This window comes from Piliocolobus tephrosceles, chromosome 11, assembly GCF_002776525.5.
Source record: "Piliocolobus tephrosceles isolate RC106 chromosome 11, ASM277652v3, whole genome shotgun sequence".
Lineage (NCBI taxonomy): Eukaryota > Metazoa > Chordata > Mammalia > Primates > Cercopithecidae > Piliocolobus > Piliocolobus tephrosceles.
In genome coordinates, this window is record NC_045444.1 from 50,943,779 (window position 1) to 50,965,485 (window position 21,707).

Consider the following 21,707-nt stretch of genomic DNA (forward strand, 5'->3'; position numbering starts at 1 on the left):
AAGATGTGAAAACCCTTCCTGTGCCTCATCTGTAGACTGGCCCGACCCCTCCATAGTTGGTGGTCTAATATTAAGAAGAAATCCTGGGCCGGGCGCGGTGGCTCAAGCCTGTAATCCCAGCACTTTGGGAGGCCGAGACGGGCGGATCACGAGGTCAGGAGATCGAGACCATCCTGGCTAACACAGTGAAACCCCGTCTCTACTAAAAATACAAAAAATTAGCCGGGCGAGGTGGCGGGCGCCTGTAGTCCCAGCTACTCAGGAGGCTGAGGCAGGAGAATGGCGTAAACCCGGGAGGCGGAGCTTGCAGTGAGCCGAGATCCGGCCACTGCACTCCAGCCTGGGCGACAGAGCGAGACTCTGTCTCAAAAAAAAAAAAAAAAAGAAGAAATCCTGGGCAGTTATGCTGAAACCACAAAAGGGAGTGGGAAGTGTCAGGTAGTTGGTTGATAACAATGGTGGGGTCTTTTGAAAGGGCTGGTTTCTGTTTAGCCGTTTGGGAAGAAAGCCTCATTATGGTTGTCCAGGGAGGGGGTATCATGAGGCATCTCTGGCCTCCTTTCCTGCCATGGCTGATAACTCAGTTTTCAAGATTTCTCTCGGGTCCCAAGGTTTCTCTCTTGGGAGCTTAGAATTTCATTTTTTATTTCTCAAAACCAAAGATGTACATTTTTTTTTCTTGAAACAGGGTCTTACTCTGTTGCCCAGGCTGGAATGTAGTAGGAAAACCATTGCTCATTGCAGCCCTGAACTCCCGAGTTCAAGTGGCTCTCTTGTCTCAGCCTTCTGAGTATCTGGTACTACAGATGCATGCCACTATGTGCCTGGCCAATTAAAAAAATAGTAACTTTTCTTGTAGAGACAGCAGATTACTACGTTGCACAGGCTGGTCTCGAACTCCTGGCCTCAAGCAATCCTGTGATTATTCCCTCCTGCTTCAGCCTCTCACAGTGCTGGAATTATAGGCATGAGCCACTGGGCCCAGCCTACAAAGATATACATTTTTAAACATCCATAAGTCGAAGAAGAAATTGCAATTAAGGCAAATATTTGGAAAGAATGATAATATGAAATGCTACATGTAAAACTTGTGAGATGCAGCTAAAACAGTGTTCTGAGAGAAATTTATGTTCATAAATGCATACTTTAGAGGCTATAAACATAATTTACGTTTCTATCTCAGAGATTACATTAAAGAGCAACAAACTTAAAGCAAATAGAAAGGAGAAAGAAATAAAAGAGCAAAATGTAATGAATTGGAAAAACAAACATGCAATAGAGAAACTCCCCTAACAAAGCTGAAAGTTGATTCTTTTGAAAAAAGAAACACATATAAAAATCGATAAACTCCTCTCAAGACTAATCAAACACAAGGAAAATGAGGAACAAATAACTATCTTGAAGGGAAAAAGGTGGGATAATTACACTTCCTATAGAGAGTAATAAGTTGATAAGATATTATGATCAAGCTTATGTCAATAAATGTATAAATTTAAATAATGTGGACATATTTTCAGAAAAACACAACTGAATACATAAAGAAATAGATAATCTGACTAGTACTATAACTATATAAAACATTGAATCTGTAATTTAACACATTTCCACATACAAAATGCCAGACTTAGATGGCTGTACTAATGAATTTAAAGGAATATTTATGAAAGCAATAGCATCAATCTTGTGAAACTTTTTCAAAAAAAAAATAAAAAGAAAATATTTCTCATCTTGTTTTTGAGACTATTGTAATAATGGTACCCAAGTTTTATTTGGTTATTGCAAAAATAAAAGGGAAATTATAAAACATAGAAGTAAATTCTTAAATAAAATATTAGCAAACATTGAGTTATATAAAAATTGAGTTTAAACAGAAAATGCCAAGTGGATTATTTAAAAATTAATTTCTATAATTTATCACATTGTAGCTTAAAGGAGAATAATCTTATGGTCATTTTGATAAGGAAAAAATTACAATGTAATCTCCATTCACATAAAAAAATCTTGCATATACTGTAATAATTCTTGCTTATTATAAAGTTAGCAAACTTGTCATAAAATTAAGTTTTTTAATCTGATAAAAGTATCTAGCCAAAACTGTAGTAAACATTATGATTAAAAGTAAAATATTGAAAGTTTTATCTGAATTCAGAAATGAGACCCTCACCACTTCTATTCAACATTATACTAGAGGTGGTAGTCAGTAAAATGAAGGTAGAAACAGAACTAACATGGATTAGAAGAGAAAAAACAAAATTGTAATTAAAAAAATTAAAAATCCAAACAAAGAAAGCTCAAATGATTTACAAATAAATTTATACAATATATGAGAGAGACGAACAAGTTTCTGGATTCATGGCCAATATAAACAAATGTACTTTTATATACAGGCAACAAACAATTATAAATGAAATGTAAACAAAGATACTATTGATAAAAAATTATAAACATCAAATTATTAGTAATCTAATTAATGAAGTATAAGACTCCTATATATAATAAAACCTCACTAAGAGAGATGAATGAAGACCTGAGTAAGTGGAGAGACATGTTATTGATTGGAAACCTAATAATGTCAATTGTCACCAAATCAATGTATTGGTTCAGTGCACTCCTGATCAAGACTCCAGTTGGTTTCATTTTGCTAATGGAACAGCTAACTCTAAATGTTTTTAGAAGTTCAAGTACCAAGAAAGCTAAGATGCTCTTAAATAACAATGTATTGTAGCCACCCAATGAGCTTTCCTTACCCATTGCCCAGAAAAGCCAATCTATTAAGACAGGGGAATTACAGTAGAGAAAGAGATGAATGCACTCACAATGGGCTAAATGGGAGAGTGGAGTTTTATTTCTCAAATCAGTCTCCCTGATAATTCAGAGACTGGAGTTTTTTGGGGATAATTTGGCAGGTATGGGGCTAGGGAGTAGGAAGTGTTGATTGGTTGGATTGGAGATTAAATCACAGGGAATTGAAGCAAGAAGCAAGTTTTTCTGCTGTCTTCTTTTCCTGGCTGGATTGCAGAACTTGTTGAGCCTGATAACCAGTCTGGGTGGTGCCAGTTGGTCCATCAGAATGCAGGGGCTAAAAAATATCTCAGACAACAATCTTAGGTTTTATAATACTGATGTTATTCCTAGGAGCAATTGGGAAGGTTAAGAAATTTGGGCCTCTGGCTGCATGACGCATAATTTCTGATCTTGTGGTTAATTTGTTAGTCTTACAAAGGTAGTCTGAGGGCCAGGCAGGAAGGGGTTTGTTTCAGGAAAGGGCTGTTATTGATGGCAGCAGTGGTTGGTCTGGAGCCACTGATGTGAAGACACTGGCAATAGCTGGGTAGATGGGCCTGGGGCTGTGCATTCTGGGAGAGCTGGTGGGGGCAAGAAGAGGCAGGAACCCTGCTGCCTACTGAGTTGATGGAGCAGGAGTCCCATGTTCCTGGGCACAGCTGCAGCCACCCAGTCCTGGCTCTAGACCCAGGCATCCCTGCACTTTTGGGGGCCCAGGAAGCCCCTTGTCCCTGCAGGCTTGAAAGTCCCTGCTCCTGTTGTCTGGCCTCTCCCCACTCCCAGTGCCCACTCTGGGGTGAAGCAAAGTTGTGGTTGAGCCTGGGCACTGTGGTGACCCGGCCGGGTGTGCATGCACTTGAGGCGGTGCTGACACGCCAGCTCCCTTCTGCTTCAGCCCTTTCTGGACTTTGGGTGCCCATGAGCATGGGAGCGAGGCCAGGGGTTATTGAGGGTGGCTTGGCGCAGGCTCACAGGAGCCCCTTGGCACGAACAGCCTGCATGCTGTGGAACACATGTTGATGGCAGCAGGAGGCAGACAGACAAGCTCCTGTGTGGAAAGGAGTGGGTCCCTAGTGAAGCTCCACCTTCAAGCCAGGGATGGCCTGAAGCCTGAGGGCTGGGCTGTCAGTTCCGGGCGGAGTCCACTGCCTGGAGTGAAAACTTGTGGTGCTTCTTCTGGGCCTGCCCATGACTGCCCATGGGACAGTCAGCACACACTTCCTCCCTTCTGAACCCATAAAAACCCCAGACCCAGCCAGATTCATACACATGTGAAGACTACCAGCTGTGGGAAGGAGCTACCCACTGTGGGTCTCCTCTCTGCTGAGAGCTCGATACTTGTTGGGACTACCTGCCTGGAGAAAGGAGCTACACACTTAGGGTCTCCCGAGAGCTGTTCTGTTGCTCAATAAAGCTCCTCTTTGCCTTGCTCACACTCTAGTTGTCTGTGTACCTCATTTTTCCTGGATGTGGGACAAGAACTCAGGACCTGATAAATGGAGGGACTGAAAGAGCTGTGACACAAACAGGGCTGAAATGCTTCCACCTCACCCACTCTCCATGTTGGGGGCAACAAGATGGAGAGAAGAGCTGTGGCCCTTCGGGGAGGTCTAGACCTAGAGGCTCTTCAAACCAGGGCTGTGACACCCTCTTTGGGGCTCTGTGGTTCCTGGTATCTCCAAGCTTCCAGGTTCCACTGCATTTTCTGGTGCCTGCAGTGGAAGTGATTTGTGGTATGCCTGGTCCAGGTGTACCCTGTGCTGGTGCCTAGAACTGCCTGCCCTGCTGCACCTGGCACATATGGCTGTGAGAAGGGGGTGGACCCCATGGTTGCTCACACACCCCTCATTGCTCTGTGCCTGGCTTGCTCTTAGCAGGTGTGGGATCTGGCACCAGTAGTGTGAGCCAAGTGCAGCCTGCCAGGCCCAGTGGGTGGAATGAACCAAGTGGGCCTGAGCAAAACTCAGGCAAAGGTGCCACCATCCACAGAGGTTTCTGACCAGAAAAGTGACACCCTAAGGATCCCAAGACATTTCCAACTTTGTTTCAAAGCTAAACTATGAACTAAATTCCTCCTATAGTTAATTCAGCCTACACCCAGAAATGAACATGGGCAGCTTGGAGGTTGAAGGCAAGATGGAGCCAGTTAGGTCAGATATTTTTCACTGAAAAAATTTCCTCACTGTTAACATTTTTGCAAAGGTGGTTTCAATATTGAGAGGGGTTACTCAACTATATGTATCAATATTTATAAAGTTGCAATAATTAATATGGTACAATATTGGTGAACAAACAAAAATAAACAGAATAGAAAGTCCAGAATTGTATTCCTTTTTTAATGGATGCTTGACATGACAAAAAAATAGCACTTTGAAGCATTAAGGGAGAACTCTCTAAATGGTTCTGGTTCAACTAGACATTTTTAGTAGTAAAAAAATGGAATTTAGATCCCATTTCACACCACACAAAGAATTAATTTCAAATTAGTCATAGAGCTAAATGTAAGAACAATTAAAATGAAATGAGAAAGAAACCACACTTTGGGAAACTAAAAGTAATGACTAGATGCTTTGATGATACCTAGTTCCCACATCAAGGGTCTTTACATTTGGTTACACATCTCCTATGATAATTTGTGACATGCCACTCATATGCTTTCTTGTCTTCATGCTTTTACTGTTAACTTTTCTTTGGTTTGGAACTCATAAGAATATCTTTTCTATACTTTCTCAGCCTATGAAAACCCTATCCTTTTCTTACAGATTCAGGTTAAATTCCATGTATCTGTAGAGCGCTGCCTAATATTCCAGTCTGAATGAAGGTATTATTTCCCCTCACACTCTCCCTGATTACAGAGTTTTTATTTTACTTTCGTTTAATGTACTTTGTTTTGTATATGTTGCTCTTTAGTCATTCCACCAAACTACAAGTTCTTAATTGCAGGGGTTAACTTTATCCATCTGTGTGTTCCACTGCACTCAGCTGATTAGTTAGGGTAGTTTAAATTTTGCTCTGGAAACAATAGGCCCCAAATATTAATGAGTTATAACAAATGTTGATTTCTCATTCATGCTTCATGTTCATCACTGTCAGTTGGGGATGCTCTGTGTCTCCTCGTTTTGGAACTAAGCTGAAGGAGCAGCTACTGTTTCAATCTTTGCCAGTGGTCTGGCAAAAGGAAAATAGAACTGTTGAAGGTCTCAGAAAGGCAGTTCAGTGATCTTGCCAGAAAATGATCATATCACAAAAACTGGCTACTTAAGGGAACAAGTATCGTGAGTGTTCTCTTAAGCAAAAGGCAGGCCAGGAAATATCATCAATATATGTACCCAGAAAGGCAGAGTACTAGAAAAACTCAATGAACAGCTCTAATGACTATAACACCACCACGCTATTTCTTGTATTTATAATAAGTATGTGCTGAGAGAATAAATGAATGAATCAATCCAAAACTAACAGAGCTAATATGAATAAAATGAAAATGTGGACTATATTAAGATATACAATTCTGTTTACTAAATATATATTTATGAACAATAGAATAAAAAGAAAATTTTGAAGCAATTCTAGTCAATGAACTTTTTATAAGCTATTAAAATCTTTTCCCTTAATAACTACTCAATAGCCATCTTTCTTACATTATAGAGCTGTTACATACATTTAAATTACTTATTTTGCTGTAAAAATACATGCAAAAGGAATGACACTTTTGAAATGTGATTATGGTATCCGTGTTTCTATGAGTAGAAATTATTATTTTACCATTGGTGGTTGTATTAGACAATTCATATTGCCATAACAAAATACCACAGCCTAGGTGGATTAACGAACACAATTTATTTTCTCACAGCTCTGGAGGTTAGATGTCCAAGATCAAGGTGCCAGCAGGATTGATTTTGTGTGAGGCCTTTCTTCCTGGCTTCCTGTGTCCTCAGATGGCACTTCTTCTGTGTATGTGCCGAGAGAAAAAGATTTATCTGATGGCCTTCTAATAAAAATATTAGTCTTCAGAGGTAAGTATTTTTCCTAAGATTTGTATTGCCACCAACATTATACATGATTGTATTATATGGTTTCTTCTCTTTTTATACTATTCTCTTATTATTATCTTCTCTTTTTAAACTTCAAGACCTTTAATTTGAAAATGCTCTCTGTTTCATTCCATTTAGCTTCTTTTTTATCAACCTGTGCAACTCATAAATCGTAATAATTAAATCATCAAACAACTCAAACTGGCTTAAGTAAAAAGTAAATTATTGGCTCTGTTAATTGGAGCCAATGATTCAAATATAGGCACCAAACTTCAGGCTCACTTTGATCAAAAGCTAAAGACTCCCTCTCCATCACTAGAAATTGCCTTTTTTCCTTTATTGGCTGGGAACTAGGAGACAATATGACCACCCAAATTTTCACATACTGTTTCAGCAAACCAGGGTACTATGTTCTTTTATGAGACAGTCAGATGTAGTCACAAGGGCAGAAACAAGAGAGGATCAGGAAAACAAAGCTTAGGATCACAGGTCCTAGAAACAGGAGGCCCAGCACACCATGTAGGGTCACATGGGAAAGCACCAGGGTGGGTTCAGAGGCAGAACTTGCAGGAGATAGGAGGGTGCCCAGGCCACAGCCTTTAGGGGAGTTTCTGCAGGAGTCAAGATAGGTCCCAGTAAAGAGTTTAGAATTGGTTAGTTTGAATAATGTCAGTGGGCTTTAAGTAAAGGGGTACCTAACCCTGGGATGATTAAGGCAGAGGAATACTGCCCTCCAGACATGTATGGGCAAGATAGAGGAGGTGTGACTCTGGATTGGTTGGTTTGCATATCAAAGACATGCTCTTGGCTGAACCTTTGCTCTCTCTGGGAATTGAATAGTCTTGGGAGATGCAGTCTCTCCTGAGCCGGAAAGATTATTAAGGTGCCAAAACATCATAATATATAGAAAACAAAAATTACAAATAATACACCCAGCAGGAAAAAACAAACATAAATGACTGTTTTATTTCCCCTGATGGTTTGGATGGTATTTTTGTTTCAGCCTAATTTGACCATGGGCCATGTGCCCATATTGAACCAATCTCTGTGGTGAGGTAAATGGAATATATTGACAAGTCAGGCCTTGTTACTGTGCCAATTCATGAATCTCTAGAAAATAAGGTGATGGTGGCTGAACTGTATAGATTGATGATAATTTTCCACAAGAGAAAATCCATGTGACCTTACCACATAAAGGGGAACAAATGCTGGACAATCCAAAACAATTTAAGGCAATTGCACAGTGTATATTTGAGTTCTTTCAGTTTTGATCCTAAATTAGGACTGACACCACTGAAAACCAAAACTGAAGTGTTTACAATTTTTTTTTTGCTTAGATATAGATACCTGCATTCCACAATAACACATGATTTTGTCAACACTTTGACTTTCTACATTACTTTAGATCAGACTGATATCTTCAGTTGATATGGTCATGTTTGTAAATCAAATACAATAGAGGAAACATGATAAGAACATTGAACATTTATGCCCAGTAGATCAGGATAACTGGTGCATGTAGTTTATATGTCTTATATTAACTACTTGTTCTAAGATCAACTAGTTGTTGTAAGAGTAAAAAGTAATCAATAGTTACTTTTGACAGGATGTGGTGGCCCACGCCTGTAATCCCAGCACTTTGGGAGACCAAGGCAGGAAGATAGCTTGAGCCCAGGAGGTTAAGACCAGACTGGGCAAAAAAGCGAGAATCCATCTCTACAAAAAATACAAAAATTGGCTGGGTGAGGTGGTGTGCACCACTAGTCCTAGCTGCTTGGCAGGCTGCGGTGGGAGGATTGTTTGAGCTCAGGATGTTGAGGCTGCAGGGAGCCAAGATTGCAACACTGCACTCCATCCCGAGGTGATAGAGAGACTCTATCTCAGGGGAAAACACAAAGTTGCATTTTAATAGTTTCAAAGTGACACAAATATACCATAATTAAGGTTGCATTTTTAATAAAAGCATTTGTAATGATATAAAGGGAGAAATACATAAAAGATGAAAAAGCATTAGGGCAAAATGCAAAATTCATTGCATGTGAGTACCTTCTCCTGAGGCAGATTCATTTTTGTAATTGCATTTTGGGACGTTTAGCATTGTTATTCCCTTAGCACACACTGGATAGTCAGCAAGGGAGACAGAAGGCAGTGTAGTTGGGAGTGTGGTGGAAAGGCAACACAGAACTCAAAGTTTACCACAGAAAAATCTAACATGAAGAATCTCCCTTGCTCCAATTTGGTCAATTAAAAGTAGATAATGGTTGACAAACACCGATATAAAGCTGGTGGGATCTTACTGTTAACATAGGTATACTCTCATCACATTGCACGTTGCTTACTGCAACCATAACTAACCCAACGCGTTGTCGGTTTTACCAGGAGTGGCACCCAAGCTCTCTCTCCTCCACAATGATCTGCCCTCCAAAATTATCCATGTCTTCACCTGACCACTAAACCATTTCCTTACTGCAAGTAAGCTCAAGTATTTGAGATGATAGTCTGAGAGATAATCTACTGAGATAGTGGGAAAAAATATTTTTAATCAAGGAGATCTTTTTTACAATTTTTGCTTATTGCAGCCTGCTCTTTGATTTTCCCACTTTACAAAAGAGAATGTTTTGAAATCACAAGGCTTCTGCCACAACTTCTAAAATATTAGATGCTAGATATGCATGATTTCTTTCTACTTCACAAATAACAATGTTAGTAATGAAAGTAGTTGCCTTTTTGTAATACCTACCTGATACAGTTTGGATGTTCTGTCCCCTCCAAATCTCATGTTGAAATGTGACCACCTATGTTAGAGATGGGCCTAGTGGAAGGTATTTGGGTCATGGGGCAGGATCTCTCGTGAATAGCTTGGTTGTCTTCCTGATAATGAGTGAGTTCCACTATGAGTTTATGGGAGATCTGGTTGTTTAAAAGAGCATGGCACCTCCTCCCTCTCTTTCTTGCTCTCTCTGTTCCCATGTGATATGCCGGCTCCCTCTTTACCTTTTGCCCTCACTGGAAGCTTCCTGAGGCCTCCCCAGGAGCAGATGCTGGTGCCATGCTTGTACAGCCTAATTTGTGAGCCAAATAAACCTGCTTTCTTTAGAAATTATCCAGCCTCAGATGTTACTTTATAGCAATGCAAATGTGCTAACATACCACAGTAGGCCAAAAACACATTGTCTAATCTAATTCTGCTACAAAGCCTGCTAAAATAGTATTCTTATTTTACTGATGAGAAAAGTAAGATTCAGGGAGATGAAGTAACTACTTTAGGGTTACACAGTAACTAACTGGGAAATTCAAGCCCAGGTCTTTTTGAATCTTCATTTTTTTGCTTTTATTCATTCTTTAAACTGTAAAAGAAGCACAAGTGTCTAAACTTAAAACATGAAACTCGTAAAATATTTTAGGAAAGAACCATTTGCATATTTTTGGATGTATTTTTCCATATAAATTATAGTGAGGCAATAAATATGTGTAATGTCCCTAATCACTGAGATACAGTTATATGGTATTATATACATACATATAATAGTATTACAAATATGGTATTTTCTTTGCTTGAGTGGATGTAGCACAAATGATAATTTACTGTTAAATTTGTGACTAGACAATTTTGATTATATGCTAAGTGACTTGTTTTTCTGAGACCACCAGAGCGAGCACAAAAGAACCAGCGAGTAGGCAAAGGTCAGAAGCAAAACTGCAAGTTTATTTTGGTAAGCTAAGGTGTGGGGAAGAAGTCTGTCGGCCTCCGGCAAAGAAGGCTGGCAGAGTCCCCCGCCCCCCACCCGTGAAGCTCTCCCACGGAGTTCCGACAGTCCCGACAACAGTGGGGAAGCTGGGAAGTCTGCGTGGCTCAATGGCCCAGAGCGGCTTTTCTAGGAGTGGGAGGGCAATAGGCGGGGCACGGGCCTGTCGGGGGCGTTCTGCAGCTGCGACCAGGTAAATCTTGGTCTCTTCGGATTGACGTCACCTGGCGCATGCCCAGTTGGTCTGTACCTTCCCCGGTCGCCGGCTGCATTTTTCCTGCGCGCGGGAAAAGTTGGGAGGGGGAGATGAAGAACCCGGAAGTGCACCATCTTGCCTCCGTTTGTCCAAAAGTAAGCATTTTGTGGGGTTTTTAATGTACATTTGGCGTTGTCTACTAAGATAAACTTCATCTGTTCTGTCAAACTAATTTAGAAAAGAAATTAATATGTATTCATTCAAGTGCTTAGGAAAATTATCAATTCTACAAACTAGAATTTTGTTTTAGACATGCATAACTGAAGGTGGTGGGAAGAGGGTAGAGAGATGTTGGTCAAAGGCTACAAAATTTTCATTAGTTAAGAGGACTAAGTTCAGGAGATATGTTGTGCAATATGGTGACTATGTAGTTAATAACAATATATTACATTCTTGAAAAATACTAAGAGAGTAGATTTTAAGTGTATTCACCACAAAAATGATAACTATGTATGGTAATGCATATGTTGATTGCTTGGTTTTGCCATTGCACAATGTATATCTATTTCAAAGCACCATATAATACACAATAATAAATATGTTGTTAATTAAAAGAAAACCAAATAAAACATTTAAAAGAATACCTATTCTTAACAAACTCAAAAAAAGAAAGAAATAATTGAATTAGTAATTGATATAAATAATTCGAATTTCTGTCTGGTATAATTTGCTTTCATTCTAAAGAACTTCTTTTAGTATTTCTTCAACAGCATTTCTGCTTGCAAAAAGTTCAGTTTTTATCTGAGACTGTCCTTATATTACCTTCATTTTTGAAGTATGATTTTGCTGGAGAGATTATTGTTTATTTTTACTTTCTATACTTTGAATATGCTACCTTACTGTCTTCTGACCTCCATTTTTTCAGGTAAGAAAGCAACTGTTAACCCTATTTGGGTTCTGTTGAATGTGATGGGTTGTTTTTTTAATTTTACTGCATTCCAGATTTTGTTTTTTGGCTTTCAACAGTTTGATTATGGTGTGTCTGGGTTTATATCTCTTTGCATTTATCTTCCTTGGAATTCATTAAACTTCTTGGATGTGTAGGTGATTTTTTAAAATCAAATTGGGAAGTTTTCAGTGATTATTTTGTCAAATATTTTTTCTTTGTCTTTCTCTATTCTTTTTCTGGCACTCCCATTACACTTATGGTGGTGTGCTTAATGATGTCACGTTTTTCTAAGGCTCTGTGTTTTTGTTTTGTAATTTTTTTTCTCTGTTTTTCAGACCACACAATCTACATTAATCTATCCTCAAGTTTGCAGATTATTTCTTCTGTGTCTCACATTTGAAACTTTCTAGTAGACTTTTTACTTCAGTTATTGAACTTTTCAATTCTAGAATTTTTGAACCCTCCTACTCCACAAGATTGTGGATGTTATTGTTTGCTTTTTTGAAAAAGTTGTGAAGTGATTCAACTGAACTAATTACGTAAAGTTAATTTATCTTACAATGTGGAGCCTCTAATGTCCCTGCTCAGATTATTTTTCCTTGTTTGTATCTTTTATCTTGAATACCTTGGTGTTGCCCTTGGAGCAGCATAAGCCACTTGTTGGTCAAAAGATGTGCATAAGCCCTTTTAGACAGGTTTTTACCCTTTACCATTGAATATGCATATGGCTTGGAGGCCACCATATCAGATCAGAAAGATTGGGTTTTGGTCCTCATGTTCAGCTAGAGACTTGTGCAAGAAAGTTAAATCTCAGGACCCCAAAATCACTAAGCCAAGGGAAAAGTAAAGCTGGGAACTATGTCAGGCAAACCTGCCTCCCGTTTTATTCCTAAGTAAGATTGGTACAAAGATTAAGAAGTTACATACCTCCCTCACAATTGGCCCATGAAGAAATTTCTTGTGGTCCTCAAGATCTTTACCCTGAAACAATTCTATTGAATTTTACCCTGGTAATGTAAACTAACAGCTTATGTACACAGGTACGGGGCAAAAAGTCATTCCTCTGCTCACCTGAGACACATGCATATCTAATTGCTTCATCTGCCTTATTACTCATGTAAAAATGCAGATTCAGTGAGCCAGACTAAATTGTGTATTCACAATTCACAAAAAGGCTCAGTGAAAGGCTGATTAAAGTACTCAAAAGAAGGCAATCTTTGTCTCTTATCTGACTATGACCAGGAAGCTCCTGCTTCAAGTTGTCTTGACTTTCGGGACTGAACCAATGTACATCATATATGTAATAATAGGTGTCTCATGTCTCCCAAAAATGTATGAAAGCAAGTTATGCCGCAACCTCCTTAGGCACATGTCATCAAACCTCCTGAGGTGGCGTCCTTAAACTTGGCAAAATAAACTTTCTAAATTGCTTGAGATTTGTTTCATATTTTGGGTTCACAGACTGTAGCTTGGAACTTTCCTCTCTGATAGTTCCAGAGGAGGCACAACCTTGGACAAGCACACAGTCTTTCAGACTGGTAAGGGTAAGTTTAAATGTATTTTTAATTCTGGTCTCCTAGGAGTCACCCCTGGGTCAGAACAGTTTATTATTCGGTCAGTGTTTTATCAGAAGTTGTGTTTAAGTCCTGTGTGCAAGTGAACCTTTCATCCTATGTTGATAGGTTTGTTTGCAGCTTGGGGAATGCTTTCATGTCTTCTGATTTCTCCTGAGTAGATGCAGCCTATTGCATAGATACTGTCTTCCTGACCCACAGGAAGGCTCTTTTTAGTTGCTTCTTTCCCTGGTTCACTCTATTAAACTTCTGGCTGCTCTGAAGTTTTGCTTGTATCATGGAGCTCCTAGCCTCCTCTAACTTAATGTTCATTATGATCTCTATTGTTTTTGAAAACAGCCTTAGGCATGGAATTCTCCACTTTCTATTCAAATAAAGTCAGTCTCCTTAAGAACTTCTATGTAGCTCTTTGTCTTTATGGCCTGACTTCTGCCCTGGGCAGTACTCTGACACTGCCACAATGGTACTGGGGACAGGATCTTGCTTCTCCCACGGTAACACTCCCTCTTTAAGCGTAGGCACTAGATGGTGGGTGGCAGCCCTGGGGTAGGTTTGCAAGACATTGCTGGTGTGAAAACTCTGTCCTATGAGTGTCTTGTGGTGGGGTGATTGGAACCCCAGGATTCTTCATCTGCCATGCTTGGGGTAGCAGTTTTACCCTACAAATAGGGGATAGATAGGGCAAGGGACAACCAGTCCTCTTGGCCGTGCCTATGTGGAATATAACTCTTGTAATATGTGGCTGGTGGAGGAAGAGATGATGGAGGGAAGTGAAGGTTATCCTTTTCCTCCTGAGGTTGGATGCTAGGGTCAGAAGGAGTTCCTCACTCTTAGAGTACCCAGCATAAAGGTTCTATAAGTTGGAACTGAGGATGGGGATGAGGGGAGTGAGTTGTGGCTTAAATGCCACAGACTCTCACTCTTCTTACTGATATTCAGTCGATTTTCTTGAGTGAATGTTTCTTCATTTGCTGTACACCCTTAGGAAAATTTCCAGAGAACTTAAATAATTGCTCCAATTTTTACCTCTTAAATTGTTGTTTTGCTGGTAAGAGTGTCCTCTGAGTTTCTAACTCTGCTATTCTAGAAGACCTATCTAATTTATGTTTTTTCATATATTGCTGGGTTTGGTTTTCTTATATTGCATTAATTTTTTTTCCGTTTATGTTAAGAGTAAAATTGTCAGTAATTTTTCTTTCTATTATTTCTTGCCTAGGTTTGGTATCAATGTTTATTCTAGCTTCTAGGATGGGTTTGGAAATGTTTCTTCCCTTCCTAATACGTTGTTTCGTCTCTCTTGGTGTTGGGGGCATGGTTTTAGCCATTGATCACATTTTTCAAAGGTTATAAATTTTTCAAAACTTTTAGTTGTCATTTTTCCTCCAGTATTGGTGTGCTATTTTTATTAGAATTTATTCATTTTGTTTATTTCACACTGCTTTTGAAACGTAAGTTTATAGCATTCTACCTATAGTTTTCTCCCTTTTTCCTTCCTCCTATTGTTTACTCTTTTTGATTAATCTTGCCAGAGGTTTAAAACATATTAATTTTTTTCTAAGAACCAACATTTATCTGTATTTATTCTATTACTTTTTATATTTCATAGACTATCTATCTATCTATCTATCTATCTATCTATCTATCTATCTATCCTCTTCCTCATCATCTCACTGCTTCTTGTTTCTTAGGGATTATTTCGTTTTTTAAAATTATTCCTCAGCTCACTAAATTTTGGCAATATGTATTTTTAATAAAATAAGTTTTTACTATAAATTTACGTTTAAGTATTATGCTACTTTCATGTAACAATTTCTTTCCTTTTTTTTAAATTTTTTTTTTTATTTTGAGACAGAGTCTTGCTCTGTCACTCAGGCTGGAGTGCAGTGGCTCAATCTCGAAGAAGAAGAAAAGAATGAAGAATTATCAGTTTTCTCTGCAACAGAATTAAATGTTACAGATGTTATTATAAGAGAATGATATGCATATTTTATCCTTTTGTAATACAAACTTAACTGTAGAGAATATAAGATTGAAGCCCAGTATGTTGAAGTGTTGTGGTAAATGTAATTAATGACAAAGAACTTACTACACTCGTGGTTTAAGGCAGTTTTACAAAATGACTAGTGATTTTTTGATTTTAGTATCTTCTATTATAGATCATATATTGTCTTTTAGAAATCTGTAACATTACAAAGAAGAAATAATAGCCATAATTTCAATTATTTAAAGCATCCTTCAACTTTATGGTATAAAACTTTTGGGGGATAAGAAGAGTTTTCTTTCTTTTTTTAAAATGAGGCTAAAGTCAAAACCAAATGTTGTGTTTCTGTTTAATGTTATCTTGGTAATGTTTCTAAAAGTCTATTGACAATATAAATTTTTTCATTAAATATTGCCATATAGAGGAAATTACTCACTTTGAATAGGCAAAGTGAGTGATCACTTTGATTTTGAACATAGCATTTTAGAATGAAATGCATACCAGAAGTAATATTCTAAATTCAACATTCTATTAATGGTGGAAAAATCTGAGGGCTAGAATTTGATTTGCCTACATTACACAGCTAATTTAATGCCAGAATTGAAACTAAAAACCAAATGTAAGGATTATTAGTCCAGCTCTTTTTACCTTTTCCATTTCTGCAAAAATGGTCACCTGACTTTCTGTATGATTATTAAGTTGTTTGAAATACACAAAAATGGTTGTCGTGTTATTTTACCGTATACTAGTTTTTTGAAAATTATTAAGATACATAAATTTATATAGCCATTATCTTTTGGCTACAATATTTGAAAACCAGAACACCCATTTTTCTCTTCATACAAATGTTTTCTCTTTATTAGAAAGCAGCCATTTAGTATCACTTATCAGTGAATTCAAATTTTATTTCATAGTATTGTTATTTCTATGGCTGACTTGATTGATTCTACCTTTTTTAATTTTTGAGATGGCTGGAGTGCAGCCGCACGATCTCAGCTCACTGCAACCTTGGCCTCCCAGATTCAAGCAATTCTCCTGCCTCAGCCTCCAGAGTAGCTGGGATTACAGGCATGCACCACCATGCCCAGCTATTTTGTTTTGCGTTTTTAGTAGAGATGGGGTTTCACTATGTTGGCCAGGCTGGTCTCGAATTCCCAACCTTGTGATCTGCCCGCCTCGGCCTCCCAAAGTGCTGGGATTACAGGCATGAGCCACTGCACTCAGCCAATTCTACCTGCATTTTCAAAATAGAATCTTTTTTTTTTTTTTTTTTGAGACGGAGTCTCGCTCTGTCACCCAGGCTGAAGTGCAGTGGCCGGATCTCGGCTCACTGCAAGCTCCGCCTCCCGGATTCACGCCATTCTCCTGCCTCAGCCTCCCGAGTAGCTGGGACTACAGGTGCCCGCCACCTCTCCCGGCTAGTTTTTTTTTTTTTTTTTTTGTATTTTTTAGTAGAGACGGGGTTTCACCATGTTCGCCAGGATGGTCTCGATCTCCTGACCTCGTGATCCGCCCGTCTCGGCCTCCCAAAGTGCTGGGATTACAGGCTTGAGCCACCGCGCCCGGCCTCAAAATAGAATCTTATAATGAAGTCTCATTATGGAAGTAGTTATTTCAAAAATATATCCAATTATGTTAGCAACTTTCTATTCTGGACAGTATTTTCAGAATATCCTTTAACTAGGTAGGTATATTTTGTAAAGTATTCTCCCTTTCAACTGAAGTCTCTTCTGAGGATTCTGGAAGATGGTCATTTAGGTAAAATGCATACCAATTAATATATTGCTTATAGATCACTTCGGTAATGATTATAAAGGTTTTGCAAAGCAATATTTGGCATCTCTGTGGTGTCAGTGAGATGTGTAAATTGACTTGAGCAGAAAGAAGCCAATGAATTCCAATTAGCCACCTTATATAATTTATTATGGGAGAATTATGAAATACATATTTAGATCCAAATTGTCTTTAAAAATATGCATTACAACTGGAGTTTTCCACTGAGAATAAAAGTTTGGTTTTGACCTCACATAAATCCAAGGGTTCTTGAAAAAAAGTTAATATAAATTCTTAATAACTATATCATTAATACCTTATGTATACATAGGAGTTTATATAATGCATTTAAGTAACAAAGAATGTAACATTTATTAGCCACCAAGTAATTAGGAGATAGTATCAATTATATTGAGAGAAGATGAGTTTAGATGCTTATAGCCAAGGGAATTATTTGAAATTGAAAGCTATTGTAGGTGGTTACTATTATTATCAAACCTGAAAGTTGGAACATGTGAACTTGATCCTTTGCACACATAAAAGTTCACAAAGCTGCTTTTAATTTGCCTTTATTCTGTAGTACTGCTTGGTGAATCATGCACTAGTTTGTTGTAAAATTCATGTAAACTTTTATGTATACAAATGTCAGATCAAGCAGAGGTTTTATTAATTATATATATATTAAACTGCCAACAGCAAAAAACAAAAACAAAAAACCCCAGAGGCCAATAAGTGAAATGCAATAAAAAATGAAATTTATTCTTTTGGCTCAATAATGATGTAGCTCACCATTCTTTTTAGTAATAGCAATTCCCTGCATGCAGTTCATCAATACACAACAGTAAATAGTTTTGTAAAAGGAATTAACATTAAACTTTTGGTTTGTGCAAAAAACAAAAATTGATATCATGTTAGGTAATTGCACAACTTTGCCACTTTGTTCATGGCTAAAAAGAACAAAGTCCATGTTATATCTGTAATAGTTTTAGTGCAGCAGGAATTAAAAAAATAAGACTAGTCTGCATACGTAAATACTACAAAAGTTGAATAAAAAAAAACTTCCATGAATAAAAGGTTATATTGAGGCAACCACAGTTGGTAGAAAATGATCTAAGTTTGAGTTTTTGACCAATGTATCTCCTATTGGAATGGTAGAAAATATATTATAACAAAGAAATCCATAAAACCCATTATCTAACTTTTATTTTAGGAAATTATCCATTGAAAAATCTTATGGATTCAAAAGTTTGGAATTGTGATTAAAAATAAAAAGCAAAAGCATAAAGTAAAATAAATTGTGATGTCATCAACCTGAAAATAATTTTCTTATGTACAAAATGCTGACAAATAAAATTGATTATATTTTTACATTATTTATATTTAAACAAGTTTTAGACATATTTTTAGCAAAATATGAAGAATAGGTTTTGTCAGTAGGCAGTATCCAGTGTGTTTCCTTGAAATCTAGAGAGATACCATATGATACTCATGTTGAATTAAAAGTGCAAAAGTAAAGGTGTTTGTAAATAGCTTCAAATTACTCTGCTTGACATAGTGGACAGATAGCAGGTTGAATTCATTCTTTCACCAATATGTGACAATCTTTAACCAAGACTTGTGAAGAATGGATTGAGTAAAATAGAGCAGCATAGGCAATATTAACATGCACTAGTGATAGCCTTTAAACTATGTTTAATGAATGGTACAGGATACATCCCTGTTGGAAGCTCGCAAAAGACACATACACTGTGGTACATATTTGATTTAATAGAAGTTGTTTATCAGGCTATATATATATTTGCCCAAACATGCACCACAGGATAAAATAACTATTTACATAACATAGGGTATTTAATTGACATAGACTATCAGCTTTGCTGAGAGCAGAAGATGGCAAAGCAATACTGCAGCAGAAAGTGGAACAACTATTCTAAAGCAATACTTTAGATATATTTTTCTAGAATGGATTTATTAGATTACCTTTTTGGAAAGCATTTGACCAAAATTAAATATAGAGCTCTGAAACTTAGAATAAAATTTGCACTTGCTGAAACAGAACACTTTGCATAAAAATAATCCTTTAAATATTAGAGGAAACTTTACAGGCACATAACTGTTCAGATAGAAACAAACATAACAGACTAAAATACTTTCAAAATTAAAGCCATCTAGAAAATGGAAGTAACTGAAACTGTAGCCATTACAATTCTTTTTCTGGTTTTGAGCAAAAATTTTATCTCTCTGGTAAAACACTTTTGTCTGATCATTTGAGAGACTTGTAGAATAGGACCACAGGGTTCCTGTATACTGTTTCTTCAACGTAAACCTCATTTACAAAAATAGTGACATAGTATTATGAATAAACTATGAATTGGGGACCATGGAAATGCACTAGAACAAATTTTGTAAAAATACGGCAGACATGGAAGTTAAAAATAGAATGGATGCAAGGACTGTACTAAAGGTGTTTGGTGTAGTTACAATGATCACTTTGCACAACTATCCCTATAGTCTAGGTAGCCATTGGGTTTCTCCTCAGCAGTGTCAGCTGGTAATAAAAACAGCAACCTCTTGTCAATGTTGATACCCTGTCTCACAGAGTTGCAGTGACAAAGAGGTCACTGTCTTGTATAGGCACTGACTATGAGTATTTGTTAAAACAGTCAGTTTGGCATGGACCTCCTCTTGAAGTCCAGTTGACACATATACTTTACCTTCATAGGCTGTAAACAATTGATCACAAAGATAATTCTTTGTTTCTTTTTACTTTTGATTTTCTCTGACCTCTTTTACTTTGCTTTCTTTTTCTGGTTTGTCTTTCTCAAACTTTTCTTTGTCTGGTTTTGTTACACTATCATAGGAAGGAGGAGAGGTGGTAGAGGAACTCCCATCTGATTTTTCTGGAGTGGAGTTCCCATTTAATTTGTCAATAATCATGTCTTGTTTTATAGGTAAGTCAATCCTCCCCTTAATTGCCTCTTTGTTATAGTTACTTGATATATTTTTTAACCTTTGCTTTAAAAGATAACATCTGAAATTACGCTGAATGATAGCGGCAGACACCTCCTCTTGTTTACGTTTCAAAGTGGTTGTAATAGGCTCATAAGAGACTTTGGAGGGGTTTGATGACATAAACCGGTCTTCCATCTGTATTCGAAGGGCATCCATCTCTCCACTCTCACCCAAAACACGTTTTGTAAAGGCAAATAAAATATCAAGGCAGTGGATCCGGTCACCACTGACCATGGGCAGATCCATGGCAATGAGCTGGACTTTGTTGGGTTTTGCTATGAGAAGAGGAGGATCCAGGGCAGCTGCAAAATCAGAGAGCTTAGAGAACTCTATAAACTGGGTCGCATCGGGATCAAACTTTTCCCAAACCTCATAGAACATCTCGAAGTCATCCTCACTCAGGGGCTCTGCACTTTCTTCAGTAGCAACACTGAAGTTCTCCAGGATGACCGCGATGTACATGTTCACCACAACCAGGAAGGATATGATGATGTAACTGACAAAAAAGAAAATCCCAACAGATGGGTTCCCACAGTCTCCCTTAACTGAGCTGCCAGGATGAATTGTGTCAGGGTCACAGTCGGGTGGTGCACTATTAAGAATAGGTGCTAGCAATCCATCCCAGCCAGCAGAGGTTGTAATTTGGAACAAGCAGATCATGCTGTTGCCAAAGGTCTCAAAGTTGAACATGTCATCAATTCCAGCTTCCTTTTTAACATAGGCAAAGTTGGACATCCCAAAGATGGCGTAGATGAACATGACCAGGAAGAGCAGGAGGCCGATGTTAAACAACGCAGGAAGGGACATCATCAAAGCAAAGAGCAGCGTGCGGATCCCCTTTGCTCCTTTGATCAGACGTAGGATTCGGCCAATTCTGGCAAGACGGATCACTCGGAACAGGGTAGGGGACACAAAATACTTTTCTATCATCTCGGCCAGAAACATACCTATGGAAAACATAGAACACAGCTAAACAGAGAGTATCTTTCACTTACAGGATGGTTTTATCTTTTTTAAGGTCTATGAGAGCAACAAACTTGTTATGAGTCTTTACTAAATATTTGGATCTACTCCCTGATATTAGCAATTATTGATTACAGAGTTTTATTGAATGATTCTGTAATGCCATAAACCAATATGACTTTTTGCAAAATCCAAATAATCTCCAATGGTAGCATGGCAATTTAAGATTATATACACCCAGTTTCTATGAATAGTTATCCCTACACATGAATTGTGGCAATTACAAACAAAAATTATTTCTGAAATCTCTGAATGTATTGTTTTCTATTTTTTAATGATATTCTTCAGTTAGAGAAAAATGGGCCATATTTGACATGAGGTTAAAGTTGAAGTTTATAAATTTGGGGTTCTATAATTCCCCATTTCTCTTTTTCTCCTATTTAATCTCAACTCTTCTTTGAAAACCTACCTAGGATGCATGACCTTTATCTCTGGAAGCCTATGTTAACTCATTCCAGCAGAGACAGCTACTTCCTTTTCAGTGCTTCTTAGAGTACCAACTTTATTGCATTATAATGATTTGTTTTTTAAGCCATCTGCCTCTTTTAGCCTGTGACCTTTGTTTAAGATTAGGAGAGTGCCTGATAATGTTTATTTCCTGTCTTCTTCACCTCTTTCCCAAACCTGGTATTCCTAAC

The 21,707-nt window shown here is 37.8% G+C and overlaps 1 protein-coding gene across 1 annotated transcript in view; it reads right to left on the reverse strand.

Annotated features, from left to right (window-relative positions):
• Positions 1-17,164: 17,164 nt before the first annotated feature.
• Positions 17,165-21,707, reverse strand: part of SCN3A (sodium voltage-gated channel alpha subunit 3) — a 112,821-nt gene continuing 108,278 nt past the window's right edge. Inside the window, exon 28 of the mRNA XM_023188159.2 lies at positions 17,165-20,993. Within this exon, the coding sequence (XP_023043927.1) occupies positions 19,798-20,993 (1,196 nt within the window). The 3' untranslated portion in view covers positions 17,165-19,797. The remainder of the gene's footprint in view (positions 20,994-21,707) is intronic.